The sequence below is a fragment of the Sciurus vulgaris genome (genome assembly GCF_902686455.1).
Source record: "Sciurus vulgaris genome assembly, chromosome: 18".
NCBI classification, from domain to species: domain Eukaryota; kingdom Metazoa; phylum Chordata; class Mammalia; order Rodentia; family Sciuridae; genus Sciurus; species Sciurus vulgaris.
The window spans coordinates 26,862,763-26,890,260 of NC_136479.1; the positions used below are offsets into that span (position 1 = coordinate 26,862,763).

The 27,498-nt window shown below is 59.4% G+C and overlaps 1 protein-coding gene across 2 annotated transcripts; it reads right to left on the reverse strand.

Moving 5' to 3' along the window:
- Positions 1-1,284: 1,284 nt before the first annotated feature.
- On the reverse strand, positions 1,285-27,451 carry TTYH3 (tweety family member 3). 2 transcript variants are annotated; one of them, XM_079121044.1, is made up of 15 exons: positions 27,095-27,451; positions 13,689-13,858; positions 13,460-13,571; positions 13,129-13,349; positions 12,745-12,840; positions 11,408-11,480; positions 11,052-11,127; positions 10,278-10,333; positions 9,505-9,597; positions 7,032-7,124; positions 6,724-6,860; positions 5,002-5,175; positions 4,310-4,385; positions 3,394-3,494; positions 1,285-1,914 (listed from the first exon to the last, which is right to left on the reverse strand). In XM_079121044.1, the coding sequence occupies exons 1-14, from the start codon at positions 27,215-27,217 to the stop codon at positions 3,414-3,416; spliced, it is 1,581 nt and encodes a 526-aa protein (XP_078977170.1). In that variant the 5' UTR covers positions 27,218-27,451; the 3' UTR covers positions 1,285-1,914; positions 3,394-3,413. The 2 variants fall into 2 exon arrangements, with proteins under 2 accessions (XP_078977170.1, XP_078977171.1); XM_079121045.1 differs by lacking the exon at positions 3,394-3,494.
- Positions 27,452-27,498: the final 47 nt, after the last annotated feature.

A 27,498-nucleotide genomic window follows, 5' to 3' on the forward strand; every position in this document is an offset into this window, starting at 1 on the left:
GGGTGCAGCACCTCCCTGTGGACCCGGCCGGTCAGGCCCAGAGGAAAGACTGGGCGAGTCGGCTGTGGCCACACCTCGGTGGCCCCACAGGATCCCAGAATGAGGCCGACTGGGGCTAGAGACAGAGTCCCCTCCACTGAGGTTTGGTCATGCCTGGGGGGCTCAGATGCCCAGGCTCGGGGGCCTAGGCCCACTGACTCTGCTGCCCCACTCCACTTTTGGTCCCAGACACCAGCACAAAGAAGGGTTGGGGAGGAAGGGCAGGTGGTGGGCCCTGGCCCACAGAGGGGCGAGGACATTCTGCAGGAGGCGGCTGCCCTGCTCTCCACTCCTGCAGGATCAGCGCTCTGTAAACTGCCTCCACTGCAGGGCCTCCAACCCTGCACTGTCCAGCAGCCTCCTGGCTGCCCCGGGCCTTGGCACACAGGCCAGAGCCTGCACTAGATCTCGTCATCTGGGGCAGCTGGGTTGGGAGGGGCAGAACCTCCTAGTCCATTTGGGGAGGCCCCACCCTCCACGCAGGAAGCACAGCAAACATCGTACACAAAAAGCCAGAAGCACCGCAGGGAAACCTTGTTCCCGCTTCACAGATAGGGAGACTGAGGCCGCTGGGACCTCAGCCCAAAGTGGGTGGGGTATCTGACCCCAAGAACTGTCCTCCCGCCCAGGGAGGGGTCATCAGGCCCTTGGGGCGCCTGTCGTCTCGGCCATCCCCAGCAGCACCCCACAGAGAAAACGGCTCCTCCAGCCCTGGCTCCCAGCCAGCCGTCCTGGCCCTCGGCCCCAGGATAGACTTGGGTCACGCTCGCTGGCGCTGGGTCAGCCGGGGCATCCAAGGAGGCTGGGAGTGAGGTTAGTGGTTAGTCCCAGGAGGGGCAGGCAGGGACTGAGGGCACATTCACAGCCAGCTAAGGTCCAGCCCCCGAGGCTGGGCCCCAGGGACACGGTGCTGTCCTGGATGGAAGTGGAACTGAGGAGAGGAAAGGGGGCGGTGGGGCCACTCAGCCTGCCGCCCAGCCCGCCCTGGAGATGATGAATGTGGTTAGTGCAAAACCCAAACCAGAGGGAGCTGCCAAGTCTTTGGGACAGGGGAGGGGGTTTGGCACCAAGAGGGTGGCCAGCACTGGAGGCCAGTGACCCAGGCTCTGCATGGCACCTGCTGTCTGTGGAGAGCTGGGTAGGTGCTGAGGGAGAAAGCAATGCTGGGCAGGAGGCAGAGGAAGGGCCTCCCTGGAGAGGCTCTGGGCAGCTGGCGGGAGGGGTGGGGTGGGCAGGCGAGCTGCAGAGGTGCACAGAGGGCCACGGGAGGGCCCGCTTGCGAAGATCACCTGTCCCTGTGGCCAGCGGTGCCAGGCAGAGAGCTCCTGTTGTGCCTGTGAACTAAGACGCGGTCCACAGAAGCATGAGGGCAGAAGCAGGGGGGGCCCCAGGGAGGCCAGCACTTGAGGGCCAGGCAGCGGACAGTCTGGAGGGCCACCTGCAGAGGGAGGGTGTGGGGACAGAAGCACCAGGGCTCAGTGAATCCGAGAAGGCAGAAGGATGCCAGGAGTGGTGGCCAGGCAGGGCCAGGGTGGAGGTGACAGCCATCCAGGTGCGTGTCCCCAGTCAGGGTGTGGGCCCATGGCCCTCACTTTTCAACCTGACCCACAGCTCGTCCCGGGCACCTCTGTGCCCCCTGTGGGGAAGGGAGAGGAGAGGTGAGGGGCTGCAGATGCGCCCGGGCTGGCCTGGAGTGGCATGCAGAGGGTCCGGTGGGCGGCCACAGGTGGAAGCAGCAGTGCTGGCACAGGAGGGGTGGGGCGATTGGCACGTGGGGCAGGTGGCTGACCGGTGCGCAGTCTAGTGCCCGCTGCCGCTGGAGTCAGGGCGAGGCTGGCTCGTGGCGAGGTATTTGGCTCTCATGCTGGAGGTGTACTGGAGGAGAGAGGGAGGGAGGGAGGGAGGGGTCAGCAGGGTCCCAGGCAGGGCCAGGGCAGCCAGAGGCCTCTGCGGCGTGGTCCTCAGCAGGATGAGCCAGAGCCAACTCTTGGGAGGCAGATGGGAGCACAATGCACAGCTGGCAGAACCCTAAGAGAAGGGGCTGGGGGCCTGTATGGAGGATGGGATGCAGCTGAGGGAGCTGGTGGCCCCCGAGAGAAGTCCCCTCCCTTGGATGGACAATCACATTCATCTAATCACCCCACCCACACTGCTGGCATCTGGGCATCTGGTCAGGCAGAACTCTGCCACCCCTAGGAGTCACAGCACTCCGCAAACCCAGGACCTGAAGGTCACACACAGGCCAGGCCAAGGCCTGCTTGGGGCAGGTCCTCCTGAGCCAGCTCATTGCTGGCAAGGCCCACAGGTATCAGGAGGCCCAGCCTCCAGCCCATGGTCACTCTGTCCTGTCACCCCAGGGAAGGAGGGACAGACACCTAGGCTGGAGTGCTGCTTCTGCCCACTCAGGTGGGAGACCAAACTGTGGGCCTCTCTGGTTTCAGTCAGGGACAGGGATAATTGGCTCTGCAGATGGCCTGCATAGCTTGGCCACCCTCACAAAACCAGAGCAGAGGCCTCAAGTAGCACATGTGTGCGTGCAAATGTGTGTGGCATGTGTGCTCAGTAGGAACACGTGTGGATAGGCAGGTGCTGAGACTGTGCAGGGCTTGTGTGCCCACAGCGGGGGCAAAGGTCAGCAGTGCTAAGGAGGCCTGGCTAACTCCACCAACCCAAGGTGGTCCTCATAGCCCCCAGAACCACAGAGAAACGCCCCCTGGGTCCCAGAGAGCCCTCCTGGAGCGCCTACAAAGTTGCGAGCAGCCTGTGAGGTGGCCAGAGCAGGGGAGGAGGAGCAGGACACTGGGAGCCATGTCATTCCATGGTCATGCAGCAGGGATAGGAGGTAGGATGGGACCGTGGGCAGCATCCCAGACCCCTAAAGAAGCCCAAGCAGATGCCCACACTGCTACCCGGGAACAGCAGGAGAAGCTTGCATGCTATCTGCATACTGGTGTGCACTGGCGGACAGGCAGGGCTGGGCCTAGGGCCGCACACCCAGGGGCCAAGCTCTGCTCTCAAACCCAGGTGCACAAGGGGCCTGGGTAGATGCTTCCCTCACTGTGAGGTGACAGGAAGGGCTGGGGCCAATTGCAGCTGGTGGCAGAGTCCCCAAAGGCTGGGTGGCTGGGCTGGGAGGTGGGCAGGGGAAGCCTGGACTGGGGCTCACTGCCCATTGTAAGACCGGCAGAACGGGGGCCAGCAATAGAGGTCTCCGGCTGGGCTGTGCCGCCCACAGCTGGTGCTGGAGCAGTGGAGCCCAAGGCCAGTGTTGGGGGAGGGTGGTGGTGAGAGAGGGGCAGGAGGCATGGAGGCGCAGGCGGGTGGCCGTGCGGGCGGGGACAGGGTGGTCAGTACCTGTCACTCTGAGGGCACAGCTACCACAGCGTTCGGGCACTGTCCATGGGCTTAAACTGCCAGCCCGCGTGGCTACCAGAGTCCAGGGCAGCCAGATAGCGCTAGGAGGGCCCGGGGTGGGAGGGTGCAGGAGAGAGAGAAAGAGAGGGGGCATCCTCAACGCCAGGGCGCAGCTGGCCCAGAGCAGGCTGTGGGGCCAGTGGGGCCAAGGGTGAGGAGAGCAGTTGGGGATGGCCTCTGGGCTTACAGCCCCTGATCTGGGACTTGGGCAACCCAGGCCCTCCTGTGCTATGGGTCTGCCTTGCAGGTGGGTGTTTCTGAACACAGTGGCCTTCAGCCTCTCCAGCCCTGATCTCACAGCCCAGCCCCGCTAGAAGCCCACGGCCTCAGCCTCTCCATGAGTTCCTTTCCTCTGGCACCAAATCACCCTGTCCTTGTTTCACTTCCAAGGTCAGAAGAAATACCAGGTCCAGACGAGAAGAGCCAGGGACCAAGACCGGCTGAACACCCAGGAAAAGGAAGGAAGGAAAGGAAGCAAGGCTGGACCCCGAGAAGGGACGGGCAGCCCTACTGGGCCAGGAGGAGAGTGGGAAAAGAGCAGCAGGGCCCTGGGCAGTGCAGCTCAGAGAACGCAGTAGAGTCACACCTTGCTACCTGCCTGCCTTCCCCAAGAAAGCCAGGAGCTGGGCTGCTGGGCTGCTGGCCCCTGCGGCTGCCTCCCTGGACCATGAGGCTCTTCATGGCGAGCGGGAGCTGATGGGCCCACCTAGTCCCATCCACTGGAGAGGTCCCAGCTGGGAAGAACCCCATGGCCCCAGCACTAAAGGCTCACAGCTGCCCCCAGAGCCCATGCTGCCTGTGAGAGCCACGCCAGAGCAACAAGGCCAAGGTCCCCCCTCCCAGCCCTGAGACTTACTGAGGGCGGTGGGGACTCGCGCCCAATGAGGGGGGTGTTCTCACAGCGGGGGTTCTGGAAATTGGCATTCTGGCTCCTGAGAGGTGAGGAGATAGAGGCTGTGAGTGGCCACTTGTCACAGTGGTCCTAGCTCTAGGCCAAGAGGGCCCTTCCTAGAGCCAGGCAGACCCTGTGCCCACCCAGTTCTGTCTGGCCTGTCTTCCATGCTGACTTGTACAGGGGCAGGCACCTTGGTCCTTGCTGAAGGACCTGAGACCCCGGACAGCAGGTCAGTGGGCCCACAGTGCCCTCCTGCCTCCTCAGCCCAGTCGGAGCCCACCTCCCAGCTGGCTGCCTGCCCACCACGAAGTTAGCCCTTGGCCTACAAACGGACTGTCCATCTGGTCATGTGGCCTTCTCATGGCCCCTTGACCAGGTTCAGCTGGGGGCGGGAAGCACTCAGCGCCAGGCCACTCCACCTGAAGCCCGGGGCACCCAGCCCTGCAGCCGCCCCAGCCATAGCGGCGGCAGCACAGGCCCTGTGTGCCTCCACCACCCTCCCGTTCTTGCAAGCGAGTCCCAGGCTGGATCCACACTGGAAGCTGTAGCTGATGTGCAGCTAGCCCCAGGGACTCACAAGCGAGCATGTGCGCTGGCCTAGGCTCAGATCTGCCTGGCCTGCCTGGGCTGGCCCATCCTGCTCCCATACTCACATGTACTCAGTGACCGGTGCGTTGCTGACAGTGTGGGCTGCGGCCGGGATGCTGGTCTCACTGCCATAGCTGCTGCCACAGCTGTACAAGCTGGGCATGTGCACGCGGTAGAGGCTGTCGTGTGCCTGCCGTGGCCCTGGGGCAGCCTCCTCCTCCCCATCCTCATCGGGGCCTCTGCAGGGAGGGACACCCAGCACAGGCTCAGGCCCAGGAGGAGGGAACTGCCACCAGACCTGTGGGGGTTAGGTCTGGTGCAGACACCTGCGTCCAGTCCTGGCTGTGCACATACACTCTGCAGACTCAGGGGCCTCTTGACTGGCTCTGAGCCTCAGCTTTTTTCTATGCGGTTGGTGCCGAAAAACCACGTGGTCACCTGAGTGACAGGCCCTGCTGCACAGCCTGCACAGGGCTACACTGGCTGTTTGCTTATTAAAAGAAGGTGCGGGTCCCCCTGGGGGAGGCGGGGTGGAGGGAGCTGCTGGATGGTGAGTTCAGAGTGGGACAGTGAGCGGAACTGTTGTTGAGTGGTGTCCACCAGCTACGCCCAGTGAGGGACCCAACCAATGTCCACCGGATCCTGCAGGGGTGTCCTCTTACAACTCCCTTTTTCTTTTTCTTTTCTTCTTTTATTTTTTTGGCGGTGCTGGGGATCGAACCCAGGGCCTTGTGCTTGCGAGGCAAGCAAGGCAAGCGCTCTACCAACTGAGCTACATCCCCAGCCCACAACTCCCTTTTTAGGTCAGGGATGCTAAGGCCCAGGGTGGTTAAGTGACTTGTCCAGAGTCACATGACAAGCAAGGATCTGCTCTAGCTATGGGGCTCCAGGGTAGTGCTCTTGGTCACTCCTCTGGAGCTGCCGACTCTATTATCACAGTCACCTTCATCACCATCATTGTCATCATCACGTCACCACCACCACCATCAACATCTCTACCATTATCAGCACCACCACCGTCATCATTGCCGGTCACTATCACCATCACAACCTATCCGTTACCACTATCATCCACCTCTAGCACCAGCAACATCACAAGGGGGAAGAATAGAAATCCAGGCAAGGGGCAGAAATCTGGGCTGAACCATCCACACTGGGCCATCAGGAAGCAGTCAATGCCCAAATGGGAGGGAGGCAGAAGGTCTGGAGATGGACCGTGAGGGCCTTGGCAGGGGAAGGAGCCCAGAATTCTCATACCCCAGGGTCCAGCCAGTTCTAACTTCAGGAAACTGAGGCAGGAGCTACCAGACACTCATTTCAAAAGACATAGTAGCTCTGTGAGAGCTGCCTTCCATCCTAGTCACCCAGCAGAAGGCCACAGCCGCCTTGACCACCCCGTGTAGAAGCTGAGCCTACAAAGCTTGCCTCTCCACCCACAGCTTTGCACACTTGCACCTGGGGGCACAGATGAGACATTCTGCAGCCAGTGTTCAGAGTGCTGGGTATGGGACAAGCCCAAGGGGACAAGAGACCTTAGTTTTCCTCCCTGTGTGCTCTGGACTGTCCAGGCTGGAGCTCCTCGAGGCTCAGTCCTTCAGTGAAACAGGGCGTTTGCCTGGGTGCTGGAGGCCTCAGAGAAGCTGCGGAGGCTCAGAGTGTTGTGAGGCGAGGAGGCATTTGTCCCTCACCTCTGGGGACTGGGAGCTGGGGGTCCAGAGGGCTTGTTCCTAAAGCATCCTGTGTACCCTGTGGCCTGGGCCAAGCTCCAGGACCTCCCAATCCCTCACCTCTTCTGCTGCCAGGTGTGCGGGACACTGCAGACAATGGAGCTGAACATGAGGGCTGTGACAAACGAGAAGAGGGCCAGGTAGATGAGGCCCTCGACGCCATCATAGCAGAAGCCTGTGAGCGCCTGCACGTAGTCCTGAGGTGGCAGGGACCGGACGAAGACAGCGACAGTGTGAGGCAGATAAGCTGCTCGAAGCCCAGGCTGCCCACGGGTCCCTTTTCCCCAAGGGTCACCCACTTATGCCCTGCAGCACCCCTCCCCGCCACCCCCGCCACCCCCTACACCCATCCCCAGTGGCCACCTCACCAGATGCAGGCTACGACAGTCCACCAGGGCAGTGAGGTGCTGCAGGTTCACCTCCGTGCCGTTGAGCACCTCCTGGATGCGGAGCAGGGGGTCCTGGGGGTATTCACCACTAGAGGTCAACAAGCCAGCCATGCCTCCCTCAGAGTCCCCAGGTCAACCTCTACCCCGTAACCTGCCACTGTGACCATCCTTGAGTCTGTGGCCTTGGTGCAGGTCCTGAGGACCCTGGGACCTTCAGAAATGTTGAAACTGGCCGGGCACAGTGGTTTGTAATTCCAGTGACTCAGGAGGCTGAGGCAGGAGAATCACAAGCTGAGGCCAGCCTCAGCAAATTAGCAAGGCCCTAAGCAACTTAGTAAAGCCCTGTCTCAAATAAAACATAAAAAAGGGTTGGGGATGTGATTCATTGGTGAAGTTCCTCGGTTCAACCCCTAGTACCAAAAAGGAGGGGGAAGAAAGGTGAAACCGGAGTCTGGAGGCGGGACCCAGGGATGCTGGGGCCTGGCTCTGCTTTTAAAAATCCTATTTTAAGGAAGAGTGAAACATGAGGGAAGATCCTCCAGACATAAATGAGGAAACAGTAAGCAAATGTCTTTGAATGGAGCGAGCTTGATTCTGCAGTGCATCTGTGTGTTCACAGGTGCATGTGCTTGTGCAGAGACCCATCCTAACACGGAGAACGGAACGCCCATGGCTGGCAGTGGCTCCCCACGTGCACACGGTGCAGCTTCCTCTGACGTGTCTTAGGATGCTCTACGGTCCTGAAATGGATTTCCGGAAAATAGAACCCAACGTTATGGGCTGAGCTGTGTCCTCTGACTTCCTGTGCTAACGTCCTGACCCCCAGCACCTCAGAATGTGAGTGTACCTGGAGAAGGGCCTTGAGAGAGGGGATCGAGGTGAAATGAGGCCACTGGGGTGGCCTCAGTTCAGTCACCTGGTTTCCTGATGTGACGAGATCAGGACACAGACACACACAGAGTGACAACCCTGGGAGGTCATGGGGAGAAGGCAGCAGCTGCAAGTTGTGGAGGGTGGCCTCAGGAGAGCTGGCCCTCAGGAGGCACTGTCCACACCGGAGCTTGGATTTGCAGACTCCAGGGCTCAGGAACATGTCTGCTTTTCCAGTCACCCATCAGTGGCGGTGTTCCTAGCAGACTGATGCGCCTCTCTACCTGCTCAACGGCAAAGCACCCAAAGGATTCTCTGCTACGCTAAGTGTGAGATCAAGAAGGTCACGCGTGCACGTGTGGGTGTACATGTTCATGGTCACTCGTGTGAGTTTGTGAGGTTTCTTAGAGAAGGGCCCACCACTCCCACTGGAGAACCCACAGACAATACCTTCCCTTCCTGTCCCCAGCACTGAGGAGGTACCTGCAGGAGTAGGGATACCCACGGGGCACCCAGACACCTCCAAGAAGATTTGAGGTTTTGTTGGGAGTTTATCAACATATTTTTTAATGCACAAATGTTCAGGGTCAAGAATGCTACAGGGGAAAGGAACAATCCCTTCAGATTCTAGAACGCTGGACCCGAATGGGCCTTACTTTCTTCATCTGTTTCCATCTCCACCCTCCCCCCACCTTCTTTTCCTCCTTTCTTTTTTTGGTGGTGCTCAGGATGGGACTCAGGGCCTTATGCATGAAGCACAGTAACGGGAGGTGGATGCTCTATGACTGAGCTACATCTCTAGCCTTCCATTTCTCTTTTTTTTTTTTCTCTCTATGGGACTAGGGATTGAACCCAGGGAGGTCTTTATGACATCTCCAGAACTTTTTATTTTTTATTGAGACAAGGTTGGCCTTGACCTTGAGATTTTCCTGTCTCAATCTCCTGAGTTGCTATAATTCCAGATGTGTGCCACGGCACTTGAACCCTCACCTCGGTTTTTTTGTTTGTTTGTTTGGTTTTTGTTTGTGTTTGTTTGTTTTTGTTTTTTTTTGTTGTTTTTGTTTTTTTTTTGGTACTGGTGATTGAACTCAGGGGTGCTTAGCCACTGAGCCATATCCCCAGCCCTTTTATTATTTTATTTAGAGACAGGGTCTTAATAAGTTGCTTAGGGCCTAAATTGCTGACGTTGGCTTTGAACTCATGATCCTCCTTGCTTCAACCTCCTAAGTCACTGGGATTACTGGCATGAGGCATTACCCATTGCGCCTGGTTAACCCATCACCTTTTAATACAAAGAGTTTTACATTACTTTTTTTAAAAAATATTTTTAGCTGTACATGAACACAATAATTTTATTTTGTTTAGTTTTATGTGGTGCTGGGGATGGAACCCAGTGCCTCACACGTGCTAGGCAAGCACTCTACCACTGAGCTACAACCCCAGCCCCTGCATTACTTTTAAAATAAAAAATTATTTAAAAAAAAAACCTACCAAAAATCCCCAGGAAAAAGGAGCAAAGGGTAAAGGGAGGAGAGGAAAAAAGAGGCTCTACAGGAAAAGGGGAAACACCCCAGTCCCTCACCTTGGTGGCCGGGTGCTCCCGTGGGACGTTTCTCAGGAGCTCAGACACAACATCTTGCATCTCCACCAGAGCCTTGTGGCTGCCTGACAGCTTCTGCTCAACAGAAAGGCGCGTCTCCAGCAGCAGGCACCCACCTTCCCTCACACCCCTTCCACCCAGGGCGGCCTGTGGGCTCCCAGGTGGGCTGCTGTGCTGGCTCCACCCTGCAATCTGCAGGGTACCCCCTGATCCCCCAGCTGCCTAGATGCCCAGGGACAACAGACCCTGAGATGGTGACAGGGCCCTGGGTCCTCCAGAGAGCACAGCAGCCCACCTGGGAGCCCGCAGGACATCCTCAATGCGCACAGTCTTAAGCACCCAACAGTGGTGTGATCCGGGTACAATGACAGGCACTGGGTGAAAGGTTTGGCCAGCTGGTGCTACTGAAGCCTTTAATTCCACAACCAGGACACTAGAATAGGTGTCACCCTACTGAAGTATCCCAGGTGCCTCCCACACCTGCCTGAAGATGAGCATTCAGATTGCCTCTGCCCACGAGGGTGGTCAAGGGCAACTCAAGGATTAAAAGCAGACCCAGGGTGTGGTGGCACTGAGCAGGTCACCACAAAAGGCTTGTGCCCAAGGCCAGTGGTGCTAATGCCACTCTCCCGGCTGCCTCTGCACAGTGCCTGCAGTCCCAGGGCTGCAGGCAGCTGGGTTGTGGCGTGGGGCATAGGCCTGCTTAGCCCCTCTCACATAGGCTTCCACCTCCCAGGTCCAGCCCGGGCTCTCACCTGCTGGAAAGGGTTGGTGGCACGGGGCGAGCAGGCCAGGTAGTACTGCAGGATGTCTGTGGAGAGAGGGCGCAGTGACTGAGGAAGTGGCCATCTGTGCAGCTGTGTCTATGCCAGTGCACGTGTGTCTGCAACACAGCTGTGTGTGTGCATACCTGCATGTGTTGCAAGTGTGTGCAGGTGCATGTATGTATGCATGCAAACACCTGCTTGTGTGCTTACACACACGTGTCTGCACATGTAAGTATGTGTGTGAGGAAGAGCCATGGTCTCCAGGGAAATCATGGCTGATGTTTAGCCCTCCACCAGGAGCAGGGTCCCTGCAGTGTGCAGCTTTGCTCTGAAGCGGCGACAGAAGGTGGGCTAGGGTCTCCCCACACCAGCACCTGCTCTTAGCTCAGGGGTCTATAGTCCCATCAAGCCTCCAGGAGTCCAGGGGCCATCAGAGCAGGTAAAGGCTCCTGTTTTTCTCCCCAAAGACAGCTCATTAGGAAGTCCTGCCAGCCCTGCCTTCCAAGCACCCTTATCCCTATTCCAAGCCCCCACCTGCTGAAGCAAGCCACTGCTATTTCCTGTCTGCAGGAGTCCAACCGCCTCCCCCAGCCCTCATGTCTTCCCAGCAGCCTGAAGAATTTACAAGGATATTGGATCACAGCTCACATCTCTCCACTTCCCCCATCCAATGGCTTCCCCCCAGAATAAAGCCTCGGCCTCTTCACCTCACTCTTTGTTCAGCCTACCCAGGGATAGGCTCTGAGGCAGATGCAGACTCACCCCCACTCAGCACCGAATGCTCCTCCACCATCTTGGTCACGTAGGTGTCGGGGTCTACACAGAAGTCACTGGAGCCCTGGGTAGGTGTGGGCAACGAAGAGGGGGTGACCAAGCTGGGCCTCGAAGGAAAGGTATGTCCCACCCTGGGCTCTTAGGGGGCAGAACCTGATCCCAGGGTCTGCCTTCAGCTCAGGAAGTCAAGTGTGAATATGGGGGGCATGGACGTGCTCTGTGTCCACGGGCAGGACCTGATAACCCAGTGCAAGAGGAAAAGGGAGAGGAGTGTGGCTGCCCCCCTCCCCTCTCCCCACACCCAGGCCCAGCAGACAGGGATTACTGGTCCCCTGGCCACTCACCACAGACACGGCCAGCTCCAAGCCCAGCGCACCCCAGCTGATGACCAGGGCCAGTACCCCCAACAGGCAGACCCTTGGGGCAAAGAGAGCCAGTCAGCGGCCCCCAGGCTTGGGCTGCAGGCTGGAAGGCTAGGTTCCAGAGCACACCTGGGAGTCTGATCCACACAGGGGTTCTGACTCCTCTCAAGGCCTGGTCTCAGCCAGAGCTGCCCACCACCTGAACAGATCCTCCTCCTGGCTCAACTCCAAGACTAGGTGGCTCCCTGGGCCTTGCCCTGCTTGTCCCCGAGTCCCTTTCCTAGGCTATCTACGTGGAAGACAAGACTCTGCAACTTTCACTCTGGCTCTGCAGTCAACTGTCCACAAAGCAACCTAAGAGGCTGCGCAGCCCCGCCCCCACAACCCCTGGGCTCCAACCCCACCGGGCACAGCCTACCCCATGCCAGGGAAGGTCCCTGTCTGCATGGCTGGCCCTCCCTTACTGGCCTCTGCTGGCTCCCAGCCATACAGGCCCCACTGCAGCTCCGCACACGGCTCCTTCCCCAACCCTGCAGGCCTATGCAGCCTGTCAACTATCCCTCCTCAAGTGTCGGAGCATCCCTCCTCCCTCGGACCTCTGCTCTGACATCCTCTCTCAGGGCTTCTTGGGTACAGTGTGCACACTGAAGACTGCCTGGCCACCTGCCTGGCTTTATGCTTCTCCAGGGTACTGTCACCTCTGATGTGTGGCATGTTTTATTTATTCATCCCTCCAAGGCCTGTGTGTACCACATGGTGGGGGCTGGAGTGTTCTGGACTCTCCTAGCACCAGGCCCAAGCAGGAGCCAGGATGTGGCTGGTGACTGCTCAGGGAGGGTCAGCGACAGCATCTTGTAGTCACCCTTTGGGCAAACTATCACTGTCCTTCAGAAGAGACAGAGGCTTGGTACTGACCTGCCCAAGGATGCCAGCTTGGTGAGTGGGCTGCTTCTACCTGAAGGTGGAGGAGTGGAAGCAGGCACCACACTCCCCAGCTCCTGCTCCTGGTCTCCTGGGATCCCTTAGCACTTGGGCCCTGGGCAGGTGGCTCCAGGTCTCCACTCCACAGGTACCCATGGACTCTCCCAAAGAGGAACATAGCAAGCCACCAAGACTGGGCTGGGGGAGTGGCCTATGGTTCTGGTCACAGGGGCACCTCAGAGCAGTCCTCTCTGTGAGAAGCCACTTCAGGCAGGCCAGTGAGGAGAGCCTCATGAGTCCCCTGGAGACTGTGGCTAATGAGGAGACAGTGCCTTGGGGGCCTCACCTGTCACTCTATCCCGCCAGCCCACAGGTGGTCCATCTCCCCCAAGACTCACCCAACCAGGATGCCCTTGGAGCTGCGAATGAGGCCCACCAACACCAGGAGGCAGATGATGACATCGAGCAGCAGCAGGCCCAGATAGCCTAGCCACCTGTGGGCACACATGGATATGGGCTAGGTACACAGGTGGGGCTGGGCAGGAAGGGCAGCAAGGGCCAGGCAGAGCAAGGCAAACAGCCTGGTACCCACAAGCAGTCCTGGGATGCAGGGACCGGGGTCAGGGCCTGTCCACTAGGGGGATTCCTGTCATTGCCAGTGACCTCCAGCTGCCCTGCCCCCCCAGCATAAGGCCTCAAGTATTAGTTGCTAAGAACGAAGTGCAGAAGAGGGTGATGACTGACCCAGGTGTAGGCAGGCAGGGAAGAGGACTTGGTCATACCTGTACCAGTCATAGAGATCCACCTGCTCAGCCAGCACCTCCAGAGACACGCCTGGGTTCCTCCAAAAGGGGATGGCAGCAGTGTAGCCCAGCAGTGTCTCCAGCAGGCCCTGCAGTCGCTGGACAGCCCGCAGGGGCTCTGGCTTCCCAGCCAGCTGCCGCTCCAGGCTCTGCAGGCTGGGCTCTGCCGTGCGGTTCAGGGCTGCTGCTGTGTCCCACACCTGCCTCCAGGATGGCCAGAGCTGAGGCCAGGTGCAGGCACCTGGCTCCCCACCCACCAGCATGCACAGAACCAGTCAACAGCCCACAGACACCCTCCCAGCCCACTCACACGGTCCTGGACCCCCGCCACTGTGCGGTTGGCGTGACGGAGCGAGTAGGTGGCCCGATGGACGCCATCGCTGGTCTCCCCGTTGCCGTAGAATCCCACTGCAATGCCCGCACTGGAGAGGGCAGGGCCATGAGCACGCAACCTGCTGCTCGCCCTGGTCCCATCCCACGCCCTGCCCACCAGTCAGTCCCTGCATGGCCCCACGCCTCCGTGGCCCCAGCCAGCTCACCTGCAGACCAGCGTGGCGATGATGACACACCAGGCCGTGCAGCAACAGTCGGCATCCAGGTGCTCGTCGCTCTTGCGCCGCCGGCAGCACAGCCAGAAGGAGTAGAAGAGCAGGAAGAGGAGGTCCAGGGCCAGGCAGGCCAGGGCGGCGGCCCCCAACAGCAGCAGTGCCTGCAGGTGGCAGAAGCAGCTGGAGGGTGGGCCCCTGGCCAGTTCATAAGTGACTTGACAAGTGGTCCTGGCACAGACTCCCACTTAATTCTCCCCCTGCCCTGGTTGGAGGAGGGTCCTGTCCCCAGCTTATAGGTAAGGGATGGTGGCTCCCAACACCTAAGTGACTCCTATAGTCAGACAAACCCCAAATTCCCATCAGCCCTCACTACACAGGACTTGACCCCATTTGAGGGGCCAGGTTGGCCTGCTCGAGGCTTCTAGGCCCTGTACCCTCCTGTGGGGACCTGTCACCTTCCTGGGTCTAGGGGAGAACCTGGAAGAGGCTCTGGGTGGGATGTACTCAGAGAATGTGGTGACAAAGAGCCACCTAGTGGGCTAGTGGGGCCAGCACCATCCCTGACTGGTCACGTGGCCCAGGAGCTGGTTTTCTCTTCTGTAAAAGGGGCCACGGCCCCTCCTATGAAGAGGTGGATATAACAGGCAGCGGGGCCAGGCGGCACAGGGCCCTGGTGGCGGTGGGTGGGGGCTGCGAGCACTGTCTCCATCGCCATCATGACAGAGGCTGCCCCTGGGACAGGGCTCCTGCCTCTCACCAGGCTGGTAACTCAATCCCGGAAGGGACCTGGAGTGGCATGGGAGGGTGACATAGCTGCCTCCCTGTCCTCACCCTGGCAGGGGAAGGCATTTTGCCATTAGGTGTCCCCTTGCCCACAGTGCTGTTTTAGGAGCTGTTAGGACAATGGGGGGGGGGGGGTCTGCAGAGCTGAGCTTTGCCCTGCTGAGAGGTTTTGAGGGGTGAGGGGGCCATCCCTGACCTGGTGCTCTCAGGAGTTGCACTTAGGACTGGGGAGTGGGCAGTGCCTGAGTCTTAGGCACTAATGAGATGGGCTGGCAGCACACACTCCATGGTCACCCAGCCAGTGCTGTCCCAGGGACACCACCTATGCCAGTTGCCTACAGCGCTCCCACCCAAGGCTTGGCCCTGAGAACGGCTGCCTGGTGCTGCCTCCCTGGGTCTCAGGACCCCAGCGCCTGCCTGTCCCCAGGCCTGTGTCTTCACAGGAAGTAGTCTACTTCGTGTTGCAGGGACATTTCCTGAGCACCTGCTGTGGGGTGGGGTGACGGGCACAGCCAGAGCTGTCTGCGGTTGGGGCAGGCCCCAGGCCCCGTTCCCCTGACCTCTGTACTCTTCAGTTTGCCTCGTCACATGCTTTCAGCAGTGAAGAAGTGTCACAGAGGCAGAGAGGACCAGGATCAGAATCCCGTGTTCAAATATAGCCCCTTCTGGCTGCACAACGGGACCTCTGCACACTTCCGCGCCAAGGTGGGGTGGCAGCTGACATCTGGCTGCACCTCATGTTGGGGCTAAGAACTGAAACTCAAGCGTCTGACTCAGGAAGACGTCCACTAAGGCTGTCAAACCAGGGCTGGTCAGTGTTGTGGGGTGACCACCAGCTGCCACCTGCTGTTGCCACAGAGAAACACCCTCCCTCTACACATCTGATCACTTTGGCAATTGTAGACTTCCTGGGGCCTGAGCCTGCCCCCTGCCCAGCTCCCCTTGGGACAAGAGGCTCAGCCCCTGGAGGGCACTGGGACCGCTGGATCGACAGCCCTGGTGCCTACTGGGCTGTTTTCCAGGAGACAGTTGCCAGGCAGCAACTCTCCCAGAAGCCAGCCGGTTCCCATACCTGGCTGTAGGCTTGTTCACCTTCCACCTGGCCAGGGGGACACTGACCACGGGCTGCACAAAAAACCACTGCACTGCAGGCCAAGAACCAAACCTCTGCTGGGGTACAAAGCCACGCTGGTTCCCTGGAGCCTGATGTACCTTTGGAGACGGGGCCTCTGCCTAGGACACACCATGAGGAACCCTCAGGGGAGGACCAGGGTTCTCCCATGAGGCTACAGTCACAGGCCACAGCCCTGAGCCCCATGGCTGCCCCACGAGGAGCAATGTGAGTGCTACGAGGTGTTGGAGGGGGACAACTGCTTCTTTGGCTCAGTGCTCGGTCCCTCACTGCCCACTACCCCTGCACTGGCAGGCTGGGTGGAGGGAAGCAGGCCCAGGGTCACCTCATCAACCCAGGGATCCCACAAGATCCAGGGTGCTCACGTTGGAGGGGTCTCTAAAGCTCAGAAGGGGTGGCCTAGGATCATACAGTGGGCTGAGAAAGGCAGGAGCCCCCTGGTGGGACTCAAGCACCTGTCCAAAGACCAGAGAGCAGTCTCAAGGAGCCTCACATTAACTGGCCCTTACACCAGCACCAGGCAGCACAGTGGGCCAATAAACATTAGATGTCTGAACAGCAAAGTCATCCAGGCTCCTTGGATCTGCCCTCATCTGCACGCAGCTGGGCACAGACTAGAGGTGTCAACCCCACCACAGGCCACATGGAACCCTTCATTACAAAGGCCTATGGGGGAGTGGAACACGCTCTTGGGGTGTGTTCAGACCATGGTCCAGAAGACCCAGGTCCATGGATGTCTGCACTTCCACAGACAGGGACACTCTGGGGGCTTTTCATGGTTGGGGGGCCACAGCAGCCAGTCCCATCTCTGTCCCATGCTGGCCAGACCTTGCTCACATAAATCCTCAGGGACCTGGCTGGAGTGCCCTCTCCCCCGCTTCCCCACCCCCACTCACTGAGGACATTCTGGAAAGGGCTGTTGGGGCTCCACTGGCACCTGGAGCGCATTCCCAGGAGTACCCATCCTAGGGGCAAGGAAATTGGGAAGCGGGAGGCGAAGGGGCTGATCCCAGATGCGTGGCAGGTCCTTTCCATCCAGCAGCCACCCTAGCTGGTCCGTCAGCCCAGTGCTCTGGCGGTCATAGGGTGGACACATTAAAGAGCGTGCAGTCCCAGATCACCTCCTCGGTGGCGCCAGGACTGCACACACCCACTGGTCAGATGAGAAAACAGGCACAGCAAGATAAGCACTCAATCCAGACCTGGGGTGCGGCAAGCCTGCCCCCAACAGTACAGTCGTAGTACAGGGGGCCCTGTCCAGCAGCTGGGTGGTGGGGTGGCCAGTGCTGCTCATTTATGAAATAGCATAGGTGCCAGGCACACGTTGGGACCCAGCAGAGACTCCCTCTGGCAGTGAAGCATCACTGGCACTAAACCTCACTGAAGGTAAACTATGGGGCCTGCTGTGAGATGACGGGGCCATGAAGCAACGAAGGAATGGACGGGGGCTGGAGTGTCAGTAAGTCTGCCCTTTCAGCAGCAGCTGGGGTGGTGTGAATGAAGATGGCAATGCCACTTTGTAGCAGGGTCACTGTGAGCACCAAGGAACTGAGGGAGCAAAGATTCCACCAGCATGGGGAGCCCAGGAGAAGCAGGCTGCCCCTGGTGGGTGGCACTGCTTCCAGGCCCAGCTCTGCAGCCCGTGAGCTGAAGGGAGGGACCCAGTGCCACGCAGAAGGTGCAAACACGCAACCATGCCCACATGCAACTGTTTGGGCCCACGTGCACACATGTGCGCATGTTCACACCTACACATGCTGCCACATTTGGGTGTGGCGCTGTGAGCCCCCAGGCTCTGACTGGGACACCTGCCAGAGGCAACAGGCCAGCAGATGTAGCACAGGCCTGGCCATGGTCCTGGGGGAGGGGGTCAAAGCGCAGGGTTAGGGCAAGATGAGTGACCTGGAAACCCCCAGACCAGGTCCTTGAGAATAAAAACACATTCTGAGGCTCAGAGGGGAGTCACCCAAGAACCCTGACTCATCAGGCCCTGGAGGTGGTGGCAGGCATTGCTGTCAGGCCCATCTCCCTGCCCTTAGAGGAGCCAGGCGTCCTCCTCCCATCATGTCTGTCCTGACTCTAGGAAGCCTTTCCTAATGGGAAGGACAGGGACCCTACTTCCACCCTCTGTGCCCTGGGGTCTGCCTACATATCCCTGATGGGTGCTGGGAAGGCTTTGCTGAGCTCATCAGTAAGGCAGGGGTGGGGAGAGACACCAACCACTCTGAGTCCATCTTCAAGTTTTTTAACCCTTAGTACAATGTGCAGAGCCTGTACACAGTAGGTGGTCAGGGACTAAACCACACCCCCAAGCCACAGGAGGCCAGGCAGATTGACAGGAAGTGTTCCTTTCGATGGGGCAGCTGGGAACTGGGTGCCCTGGCTACCCACTGGGCCAGGGGCTGGGATATGAGGCTGCACCAGGGCAGCTCCACAGGATGCCCAGGCCATCTGCCCATGTGGACCAGCGCAGCCTGTCCTTGTCTGGGTATGCAGGATGGTCATCAGGGTGCTCAGCCACCAGGGCAGCTGCCTGAGCCAGCTAATCTGGGGGGACTGCACTGTGGCAGGGTGACCTCTGCCATTCTCTGAAGCCAAATTCCCAGAGGACAGGTGTTCATAGGGCACCAGGCCAACGGCATTCAGTGGTGGCCCTGCCATTCCTGTCCACAGGCCCATTCAGGAGAAGAATGGGAAATGTCTGATCAGCATCTGGGCTCTGACCACATGGAATTTTCCGTCCGTGGTGGAGTGATGTAAGGGCTCAGTCAGGCGAAGCAGATGCTCAGCCAGCCCTGTCCCGAGCCACCCGCCACTGCACGGGCCGCAGGAACCTTGCTGTGCTTTGCAGTGGGGACTCAGTCAGCTTGCACTGAGGCAGCTGTGATCTAGATCACCCCTCCTGGGGTCTCTGCTGTCTCCTCTGAACCTGGGGCTCCTGCTCCTTAGTCCTGGAGCACCTCATTCTTCTCAAAGTCCTACAGTCCAAAAGCCATGGATTGTGGCCACTGAGGATGCTCTCTGCCCTGTGTCCAGACTTCCCAAGTTCACCCACTTTGAAACACCCAATGGGGGGCCAGAAAGCACAAGGTCTGAAGCCTCATCCCATCCCAAATCAGGCTGGGGTCACTTCTGAGGCTCTCAGGGGACCAACAAGCCCCCGGCCCCAGCAAGTTCTCCCAACCCCAGCCTGGGAGGGGACTCCCCGGACAGAAGCAGACAAGAAGGGGTGGGTCAGGGCTGGGTGGAGGGCTCTCTGGCCTCCAGACCTGAGCATATGCGGCCCTTGAGGCTGGGACCCTGTTCCCTTTAGAGAATCCCTACTATCCCCTAAAACTCAGCACAAGTCTCTTCCTCCAGGATGTTCCAATATGTCAGAGACTTGAGTCTAAATCCCACCCTGCAGCCTGTAGCCTGTCCTCCCCAAACCCTGTTCAGGCTGCCTGCAGAAGTGGGTGACCCTGACAAGCCCTGCTCTAAGAAGGGAGGCCCTCAGCATGCCACCAAATCCTTAGAAAAAGTCTGGGTAGCAGGAGGCTCCACTGCATGGACCAGACACAGAGAGGAGGCAGGAGCAGGTGGCATGGTGCAGCCTGTGCCCTCCCAGCTCCCCGGCAGCCTCCTGCTCAGGTCTGTTCTACTTCCGGCCCCTCCTGGACATGGCACCTGTTAGCCATGTGGCATGTGCACGCCGCCACCCATATGCAAAGCCAGGCCCAGCGCCAGCACAGGTCATTAAGACTAAAAGGCAGGGTACACCTTTGGCTGCCTGCACAGGCAGCTCTAAGTGGGTGTGTGTGGCTTTGGGCCCAACCTGGGTGAAAGCACCAGGGCATAGCAGCCTAGAGGAAGCATGTTGCACACTGAGTCACGATAGTCACACCTGCCTCCCCAGAGTGGGGAACACTTCACCACGCAGCCCAGGGCAGACTAGGAACGTCAGCTTCATGGAACATCACTCTGTGACAGTTCTCCAGATAGGTGCTGGGACCGAGCATTGGGCTCCTGCTGGGTCACTGGTGGGGCCTTCAAGACCACAACAGTGCAGAGGTGGAGGCCAGAAAAAGAAAGTGGGAGGGGGTCACCTAAACTGCCATTGTGGGTTGACAGTTACTGGTCAGGTTCCCTGGGATGGGGACAGCTCACCTGTGTGCTGGAGTCCAGGGCCAGCTGAGACCAGACAGGAGGCAGGTAGCAGCTCCCATAGATAGAGTGGAAACAGACTGGAGGGTAAGGGGAAGGGAAGTGGGACCCCCCACCCTAAACACAGGAAGCATCCCATGGCAGCCCTGGAACCATGAGAGGAAGAGACAGGGTTTGAGGTGTTTAGGAGGCCCTCCAGTGCCTCTAGGATCTCACTTGTGTCCCCAGCCAGGGTGAGGAAAGGGGAGGGGCTACCAAGCCTGGTGATGCCTTGGCTGGCTCAGGGTGTGCAAGTTGCCGCCACAGTCCATGTCTGGGGTCCCCCATGAGAATGCACTCCTGCCTGCCCTGGGTCTGAGCACCGGCTTCACTTTTTTGCTCCAGGGTCCCCAGACCACCCAGGAGCGCCGGGTGTGTTCTGCACAGACCAGTTGCCTGCAACTGGACACGAAGTTGGTCCCTCACAAGTGAGGAGCCAGGGTCCAAGGCCTGCAGAGACCTCCAGGCTGTGTGGGCGCCGAGCTGGCTGCGTGGCACAGCCCCCACTCCCGGCATACTCGGCTGAGGCTCCCAGTGACGCTGCCCAGAAATTAAAAACAGATTCCGACCAGGCCAAGCTTGGGTTTCATGAATTCCATGACAGTGAATTCTTGGAGAAAGTGTAGCTGGCGGGGGCTGCGCAGGAATGAGCTGCAGAGAAGCGGCCCAGTTTTCGGTCCTCAGACCCTGAGGTCTGAGGTCCAGGTGATCAGGACTGCACGCGTGCCCTCCACACCCTCCTGGAATCTCCAAAGAGGCACTCCCACAGTCTCCCTGCAGGCTGCACGCCCATCCTGCCACCCTGAAGTTGGATGTTAGCAAGAAAGTACGGAGACCTCAGCTCTTCTGTAGCCCACACCCACCCTCCCCAGGCAGGCACAGATACCAGAGAGCAGGACATCTGTCCTGCTGCAGTGGACATAGCCATCTCAGTCCCATACACCAAAAGACACCCGTGCAAACACCAGATCTCCTTCTCTTACCAAGCTAATTTGCAAACAACTGCACAGGCCACCCTAGGGTCTCAGGCTGCAGGCCTGACCGTGCCAGGAACCACAGATAGCTGGCCCATTGAGGCCAGCACGGAACCCAGTGCCAGAGCAAGGCCCCTATTAAAGAGGAAGGAAGGTCCAAGCTGGATGCACCGAGGCCTGGAGCGCCACTCCACCGTGACTAGGAACTGGCCCACTGGGCAGCGGGGTGAAGGGAGTGCGCCATGCCTGCTCTGAGAGGCAGAAGAAAGTAGATGGCCAGTATGTGCTGTTCCCATGGCCCATCTGCCCCTTCCTCAGGGACCTAGACCTCAGTCAACCCCCTCTGAGGGGAGGGACATGGCAGCTGAAGGTGACCTGGGTATGCAGGACTTGTGTGTATGTGTGCCTGCAGATACATGGCCCTGTGCCTGTGCACAAGCCCATCTGAGGACATGAGGAGCCCAGGGCTTTGGGCAGTGGGACACCAAGCAGCCCCCGACCCAGTCTACCTGCAAACCCTGGACCATTTCCTGAGGGCAACCTGGCATCCCATGCCTTCCCCTAGCTCTAGACAAGAACAAGAGCATCCTGTGGTCAGCGGGCACCAAGTGCAGCCCATCCTGCCACTGGTGCGCTGAAGGCCTGACATGACCAAGGCCCATGGCAGCCCTCACAGGTCCATCTGTGGCACAAAGGGCACCCAGTGCCTCAGCATCTAGTCACTGTGCCACAGACTCCTAGGGAGGAGGAGGGTGCCAGGCTGAAAGCAGAGCCAGAAGCCTCTGCTGCCAGAAACCTCTGCTGTCCTTGGACCTTAGTTCAGGTCCTCTGTAAAGTGGCCCCACTGCAGCTTCTTGAAGCATGAATAGTGGCTCTCTGCACTGGGTGACACAGTGTCCAAGCTGCTCATTAAAGTCTTGCCAGGTTGGGTCACAGTGGGTGGTTTCTGGGTCTGTGCCCTCATACTTCCCCAAGACTGAGGAACACATGCATCCTAGTCTAGCAGGCCTGGGTTAGGTCCCCTGAAGATCACAGGAGGCAGGTCTGCAGAGACAGGTCCTCCAGTGGTCTTGCCACAGTCACTGCCCACCCATTGTCACATGTCCCAATCCTTCCGTGGCTGTACAATGCACTTCCCATATCTGGATCCCTAGTCCCCTGGCTGCAGAATCGGTTCCTCTTCTGGGCTGGGTCTTGCAGGACTGCCTGTGAGAAGGGTATGTTCACACTCCTGAATTTCTTGTTTCCAGGGGACACCTGGGAAGCCTCCACCTGCAGGTTCAGGAACTGCACTAAAGCTGTGACTAGTGGGTGTTGTAGGAGACCCAGCCCAGGAGCTTCAGCCTCTGGTCATGCAGGAGGAAAAGTGTCCCGCTCCCAGGGTCACTGTGTCGCTTCCCCAGAAAAGAGCTACAGATAAAAACAGCATAAACCCCCTGGGCAAAGTGACCATAACCTGAGGATCAAAGCACGGAGCACCCCACTGCCCCAGAACCTGACCAAGTATATCCAGCCAGTGGCCAGAAGAGCTAAGGTGCCTTAGGCAGCAGGGTGCAGCACTGGGGAGGGCAGGTCCCCAGGGATGGAGATTTCTGCAAGAGGAGGCCACATGAGCCTGGAAACCAACAACTGGAGTGGCCCCTAGGGCTGGCTGCAGCCAGGGAGCTGAGGGAGCCCGTGTCCTGATGGATGATGCCATGCCCACACACTCAGCAGAAGCCTTCTTGAAGACCTGCCTTCTCTGGGACTTTGCAAGGGTCCAAGACTGTACCCCAAGGAAATGCTTAAAGATCTGCAGACTCCTGGGTCCAGGGCTGCTCACTGTACTCTTGTCTTGAAAACCAAGTGCCAATGAAAAGCCAAACACCAGGGCCTAGTGTGGCAGTACAGTGCGTCTCAGAGGCTGCATGAGAGGCCAAGCCGAGTGGCCCCGGTACCTGACCCCAGTGAGAATGGGGGTCATAGCTACCCTTTCCCTGGGGGGGGGGGGCGCCCCTGCCTCCCAAGTTTATCCATCAGCTCCTGCCCTCTCAGGCTTGCCTTAGAAGCTCCCACCAAGCTCCCGGGGCACTCTGGGCTTGGCACACTTCTGTCACTTATAACCTCAGAATCCTGAGCAGCACTGTGGGATGCTGGACAAGCATCTGGACCCAAGGCCACAGATATGTGGAAAGCACACACGGTTCAAAAAGCAGGTGACAAGAAGGTACACAGCATGACTCTGGTTTCAAGCAGCACAGGCCAGACCCCAGGGGGAGGGGCTTCTTTGTCTTCATGAAGCCCCCACAACGGCCCCTGGACGTGTACTGCCTTTTAAGCTGGCAGACAGGCGATAACGATAACACTGCCTTTCCAACCAGAGCTCATTTCCTGAGCAGTGGGGAGGATGACAACAAGGCCAGCCCTGCCCAGAGGATGTGGCCTCTGCCACTGGCCTGCAGCTGACCTCGTAAGCCGAGGGACTGTGCTCTTACCAGCCAGCTCCAAGCTCTGCTAGACCTGGGTGCCCTGAGGGTCACTCAACCCAGAGCATGAATCCCTCTGCGTGGCCACAAGTGTGGGCTCACACACCTCTGCACACAGCACCCTGCACCTATGGGGCAGTACAATCCCCTGCACCCTATGGACCAGAGGGCCTCCCTCTCCTGGGCTCAGGCTCAGGCTCCTTTGCCTCAGGGCCTTTGCACATGCTGTTTTCACTGCCTGTGACTTTCTTCCAAGCTCAGTCTTATCGCAGAGGCCTCAGTGGAAATACCTGAGCATTCAGGGTTTAATGGTAAAGGGTCCTACATGTTAAGCAAACCTGAGGCAGTGCCACCATCTACCTGGAAGGGCCAGTATGTTGCTGAACTCACTGCAATCTGGAGGCTGGGTTGGCATGAAGGGAAGCCAGAGAAGAGGCACGAAAGTCCCAGCCCTCCGGGTGGGCAGCCTGGTTGGAGGACTCCACAGCAAGCCAGGTAATATCACCTCCAGGAAGCCTTCCTTGACTACTGGGCCCCTACAGTCCCTGTTTTGACCCCACCACTGGCCACAGCAGTCTTCCATCAGGTGGCAACTGGTGGAGACAATGAGCCGGAGGAAGACTTGAATCTGACAATGTGAACTTGATCCTTGCCTGAGGACACAGGGTCATGCTGGGTCATCAGGGCTGGTAGGAAATGAGGAAACAGACCCCCACCCCCAGAGAGGTGGGTGGGTCACCCAAGGTCAGAGATCAGGAAAGAGAGCTAGGATGCAGGCCCAGCTCTCTCCAGCAAAGGTGCCCACACTACAGCCCAAGAGAAGGCTGTTACCCAAGCCTGGGGACCGCAGGCAGCCAAGACAGGCCCCCACATGCCAAAATAGCACTTTCACTTAGAGGACAGGCTGGCCTCAAGTCACATCAGTCACCAGGCCTCCGGGCCCAGTGCTCCTGCTTGGCTGTGGACCACCAGGAAGGCCCTGTCCTCTAGCCTCCAGTTCTTCCCAGCACCCTCATGCCTGCAGCCCGAGCACAGACAGTGGACGGCCCTGTGCATGGGCTGGCCCCAGGGAGCGCAGGCGACAGGCTCACTTAGGAAGCACATGTCACCAGCCCCCAAGAACCCAAACAGGTGACGTCCTGCCCTCATCCACTCTGCAACTGCATGGGCCCCCAAGAGGTGGACATAGGGGCCATTCTCCCAAAACGGGGCCTTGGGAATGTTGTTGTCTGAGACTCTCAGTCCAAAGAAATCTTAACACTGTAGGATGGAGACTCAGGAGAAGACTGCTGGGTCCTCAGTGGAGGGCCATCTGGGGCTCTGAAAGTCCCAATTCCAGCAGGGTCCTGTGGCAACCTTGGAACAGCCTCATCAGTCTTAATTCCACAGATTCAACCCCTGCAGTGGGCCCAGGACTGACTAGCCCCTAGAGGGGCAGGGCAAGAGTTCTGAGGAAGAACGGGCTCCCCGGCTTGCTCCCTGGGTAAAGGTGAGCCAACCCTTCTCGAAGCCTCAGCTTGGTGATCTGTACAAAGGAGACAACTCTGTCCATGTCCCCAGGATGTGTGAAAAGGGGCTATCAAGAGGCAGCCCCAAGAAGAGGTGGGTCTCACCAGGGCTCCTGTCAGTGGCCACAGGGGTAGGGAACAGCAAAGGACCAAGCTGGTCTTCCCATGCCAGGAGGGGGCCCAGGACAGCATGAGGGAGGGTCACTTCCCCAGGAATGAGGCACCCAGTCCAGCAGCAAGCAACGCCTCAACACTGCCCACCCACTCCAGAAGGGAGCTCCAGCTCCACTCCCACCTTGGCACACGCAAATAAGGCATGCAGTCTCACTTCAGGATGAATTCAGAGACCTGGTGCCCACCTAAAGACACAGCACACGGAGGGCAGGGCAGGACACACATCAACAGCCCCTTGCCAGAGGCAGAGGTGGCGGGGGAAGGAGACAGGCTGGTTTCCACACCGTGAATTATTCAGTGGCTAATTCTGATCCTCAGAGAGAAGTGAGTCAGCGCCCTCCCACCGTGGAGCAGGGCAGGGAAGGGGGCAGAACAGAGCTCATAGGCTGGGGCAGATACCAGGGCCTTGCCGGGAGCCAGGCTGAACTGCAGAGCCCAGCCAGCACCCCCAGGCTTCTGTGGGTTGCAGGCACCTGACCCAAGAGTCAGAACCTAGGCACCCTGGAGGGTTGGCAGCTTGAGCAGGTGGCAGCCCACGGACCACAGGAAACAGCTACCCAGGTGCCCAGGGGCCCCTGACCTTCAGAACTGAGAAGTGGGCCAACCCTCAGGCCAGATAACCTTCCAGGTAAAGCACATCCACCTGCTTCAATAGCCCTTCAGGGAGGAGCTTGATGGAGCCGCCACACTGGATAGAGCATAAGAAGCACATGTTGCCCCACGCTGAATGGCCCCAGGCCCAGGCTTTACACAAATCCTCCTGGAGCTTCACATGTCCCTCTTCCTGCTGTCCCTGGGCCAATCTCTTTCCCACTTTCTAATCTGCTTAGAAACACCATCAGCTGGGGGACCTGGGGTCAGGTAAGCACAGAGTGGGAGCAGAAGCTCCCATGGTGCCTCACCCTCTACTTCCGGTTCTCCTCTGGACAAGGGAGTCTGCAGAGGACAGAGCTGAATAGCAAGTGCTACATGGCCCCAGAATACCGGATCCCCACACCACTGTGGGGCTCTATTGTGACCCACTGAAGAAACCCTGAGGTGCTCGGGGTGACCAGGCACCTTAGAAAAAGCACTTCTGGAATCCGGATCCCCAAGCAGGAAGGAAAAACTCACAACCCAGCCCCCTGCACCCAAGTGACAATGGCTCAGCCAAGGGGGTGGCGCTGGGACTTGGAATGATGCCAAGCCTCCAGATCCACTGGGAAAGGGCTGAGATGTGCCCCTATAGCTCCCCCAGCTCTGCCTGGGCTCAGTCCCTTCCAGGCTCCCAGAATGAGGCCCAGCTTGCCTCCCTGCAGGCAGGCCTCCCTCTCCCAGGGGCTGCTGGCAGCCTAGTCCCCAACAGCCACACACGCACCATGTGTACATCCCACAGCCCGACCGCGGAGCAGGGGGTCATTACCAGCCACAGAGGGCTGGCGTCTGCCCAGGCTACTTACCCACCAAAAGCCTGGCAGCGGGATTCCCCAGCTGGGGCTGAGGGGGCAAGGAATCCCCTCCTGCTTGCACCCTGGTGATCAAGCATGAGCTCTGCTCTCAGAGCCCCGAAGCCCTGGGTAGGGGGCTCTGCTAGGAACCTGGAGAACTAGGCTGCCCTTAAGGATGGAGAGGGGTGGGGGCAGGAACCCACAGCAGGCAGAGGGGCTCCATGGAGGGAAGGAAGGAAGAAAAGGGGCCTTGCTGACACAGGAAGGGAAACCAGAATTTCCAGGGGGCTGGGGACCCTCGATGGAGGCAGGAGGCCCATGGTCCAGAGAAGACCCTCCAGAAGGAAAGGGTTGTGCCCCTGGAGGGGGGTGGGGAGTCTTCTTACTCTGAGGAGGAACCCAGGACCCAGAGACGCTCCACTGGAAGGAACCCTGACCCAGGATGGGTGCTGGAGGGTATGTGAACCCTGGAGAAGGGTCCAGGCCCCAAAGGAGAACCTCTATTGGAAGGGGCCCTTGTCCTGAATGGGGGCTGGAGGGCATCTGTACCCCTAAGAGGGGGCCCAGGACCCAGAGGAGACCCTCTAGAGGAAGAGGTGGTGACCCCGGATGGGGCTGGAAGGTATCTGGACCCTCGAGGAGGGGCCCACGGCCAGAGGAGACCCTCCAGAGGGAGGGGCCGTGACCCCGGATGGGACAGGGAAGGCGCGACCCGGGCGGGCCCTGACCCCGCAGTCGGGGGCGCGCGTCACCTGCTGGTAGTCGGCATCCGTGGGCCGGAACTGGCTGCTGGTGGCCTCCCACCGCAGGTCGAAGTGGGGCAGCCGGTGCAAAAGGCTCACCCACCAGGGTGCCGCGTAGCTGACCCCGGCCATGGCGGCACGGCGCTTCGGCAGGCGGCGCCGCGCGGGCTCCCTCGCTGCTGGCGCGGGCTTAGGGACCCGCCGACCCGGGCTTGGTCGCCCTCATCGCCCGCGCGCTCCTGGGCCCGGCCCGGCCCGGCTCGGCCCGGCTCGGCCCGGCTCGGCCCGGCTCGGCTGCGCTCGGCTCCGCTCGGCCGCCCGCGCCCGCCACCTCTTTGTTCGCCGCCGCCGCCGCCGCCCCCTCGGCGCCCCCGCCCGCCGGCCAAGCCCGCCTCCGCGCCGCTATTGGTCCG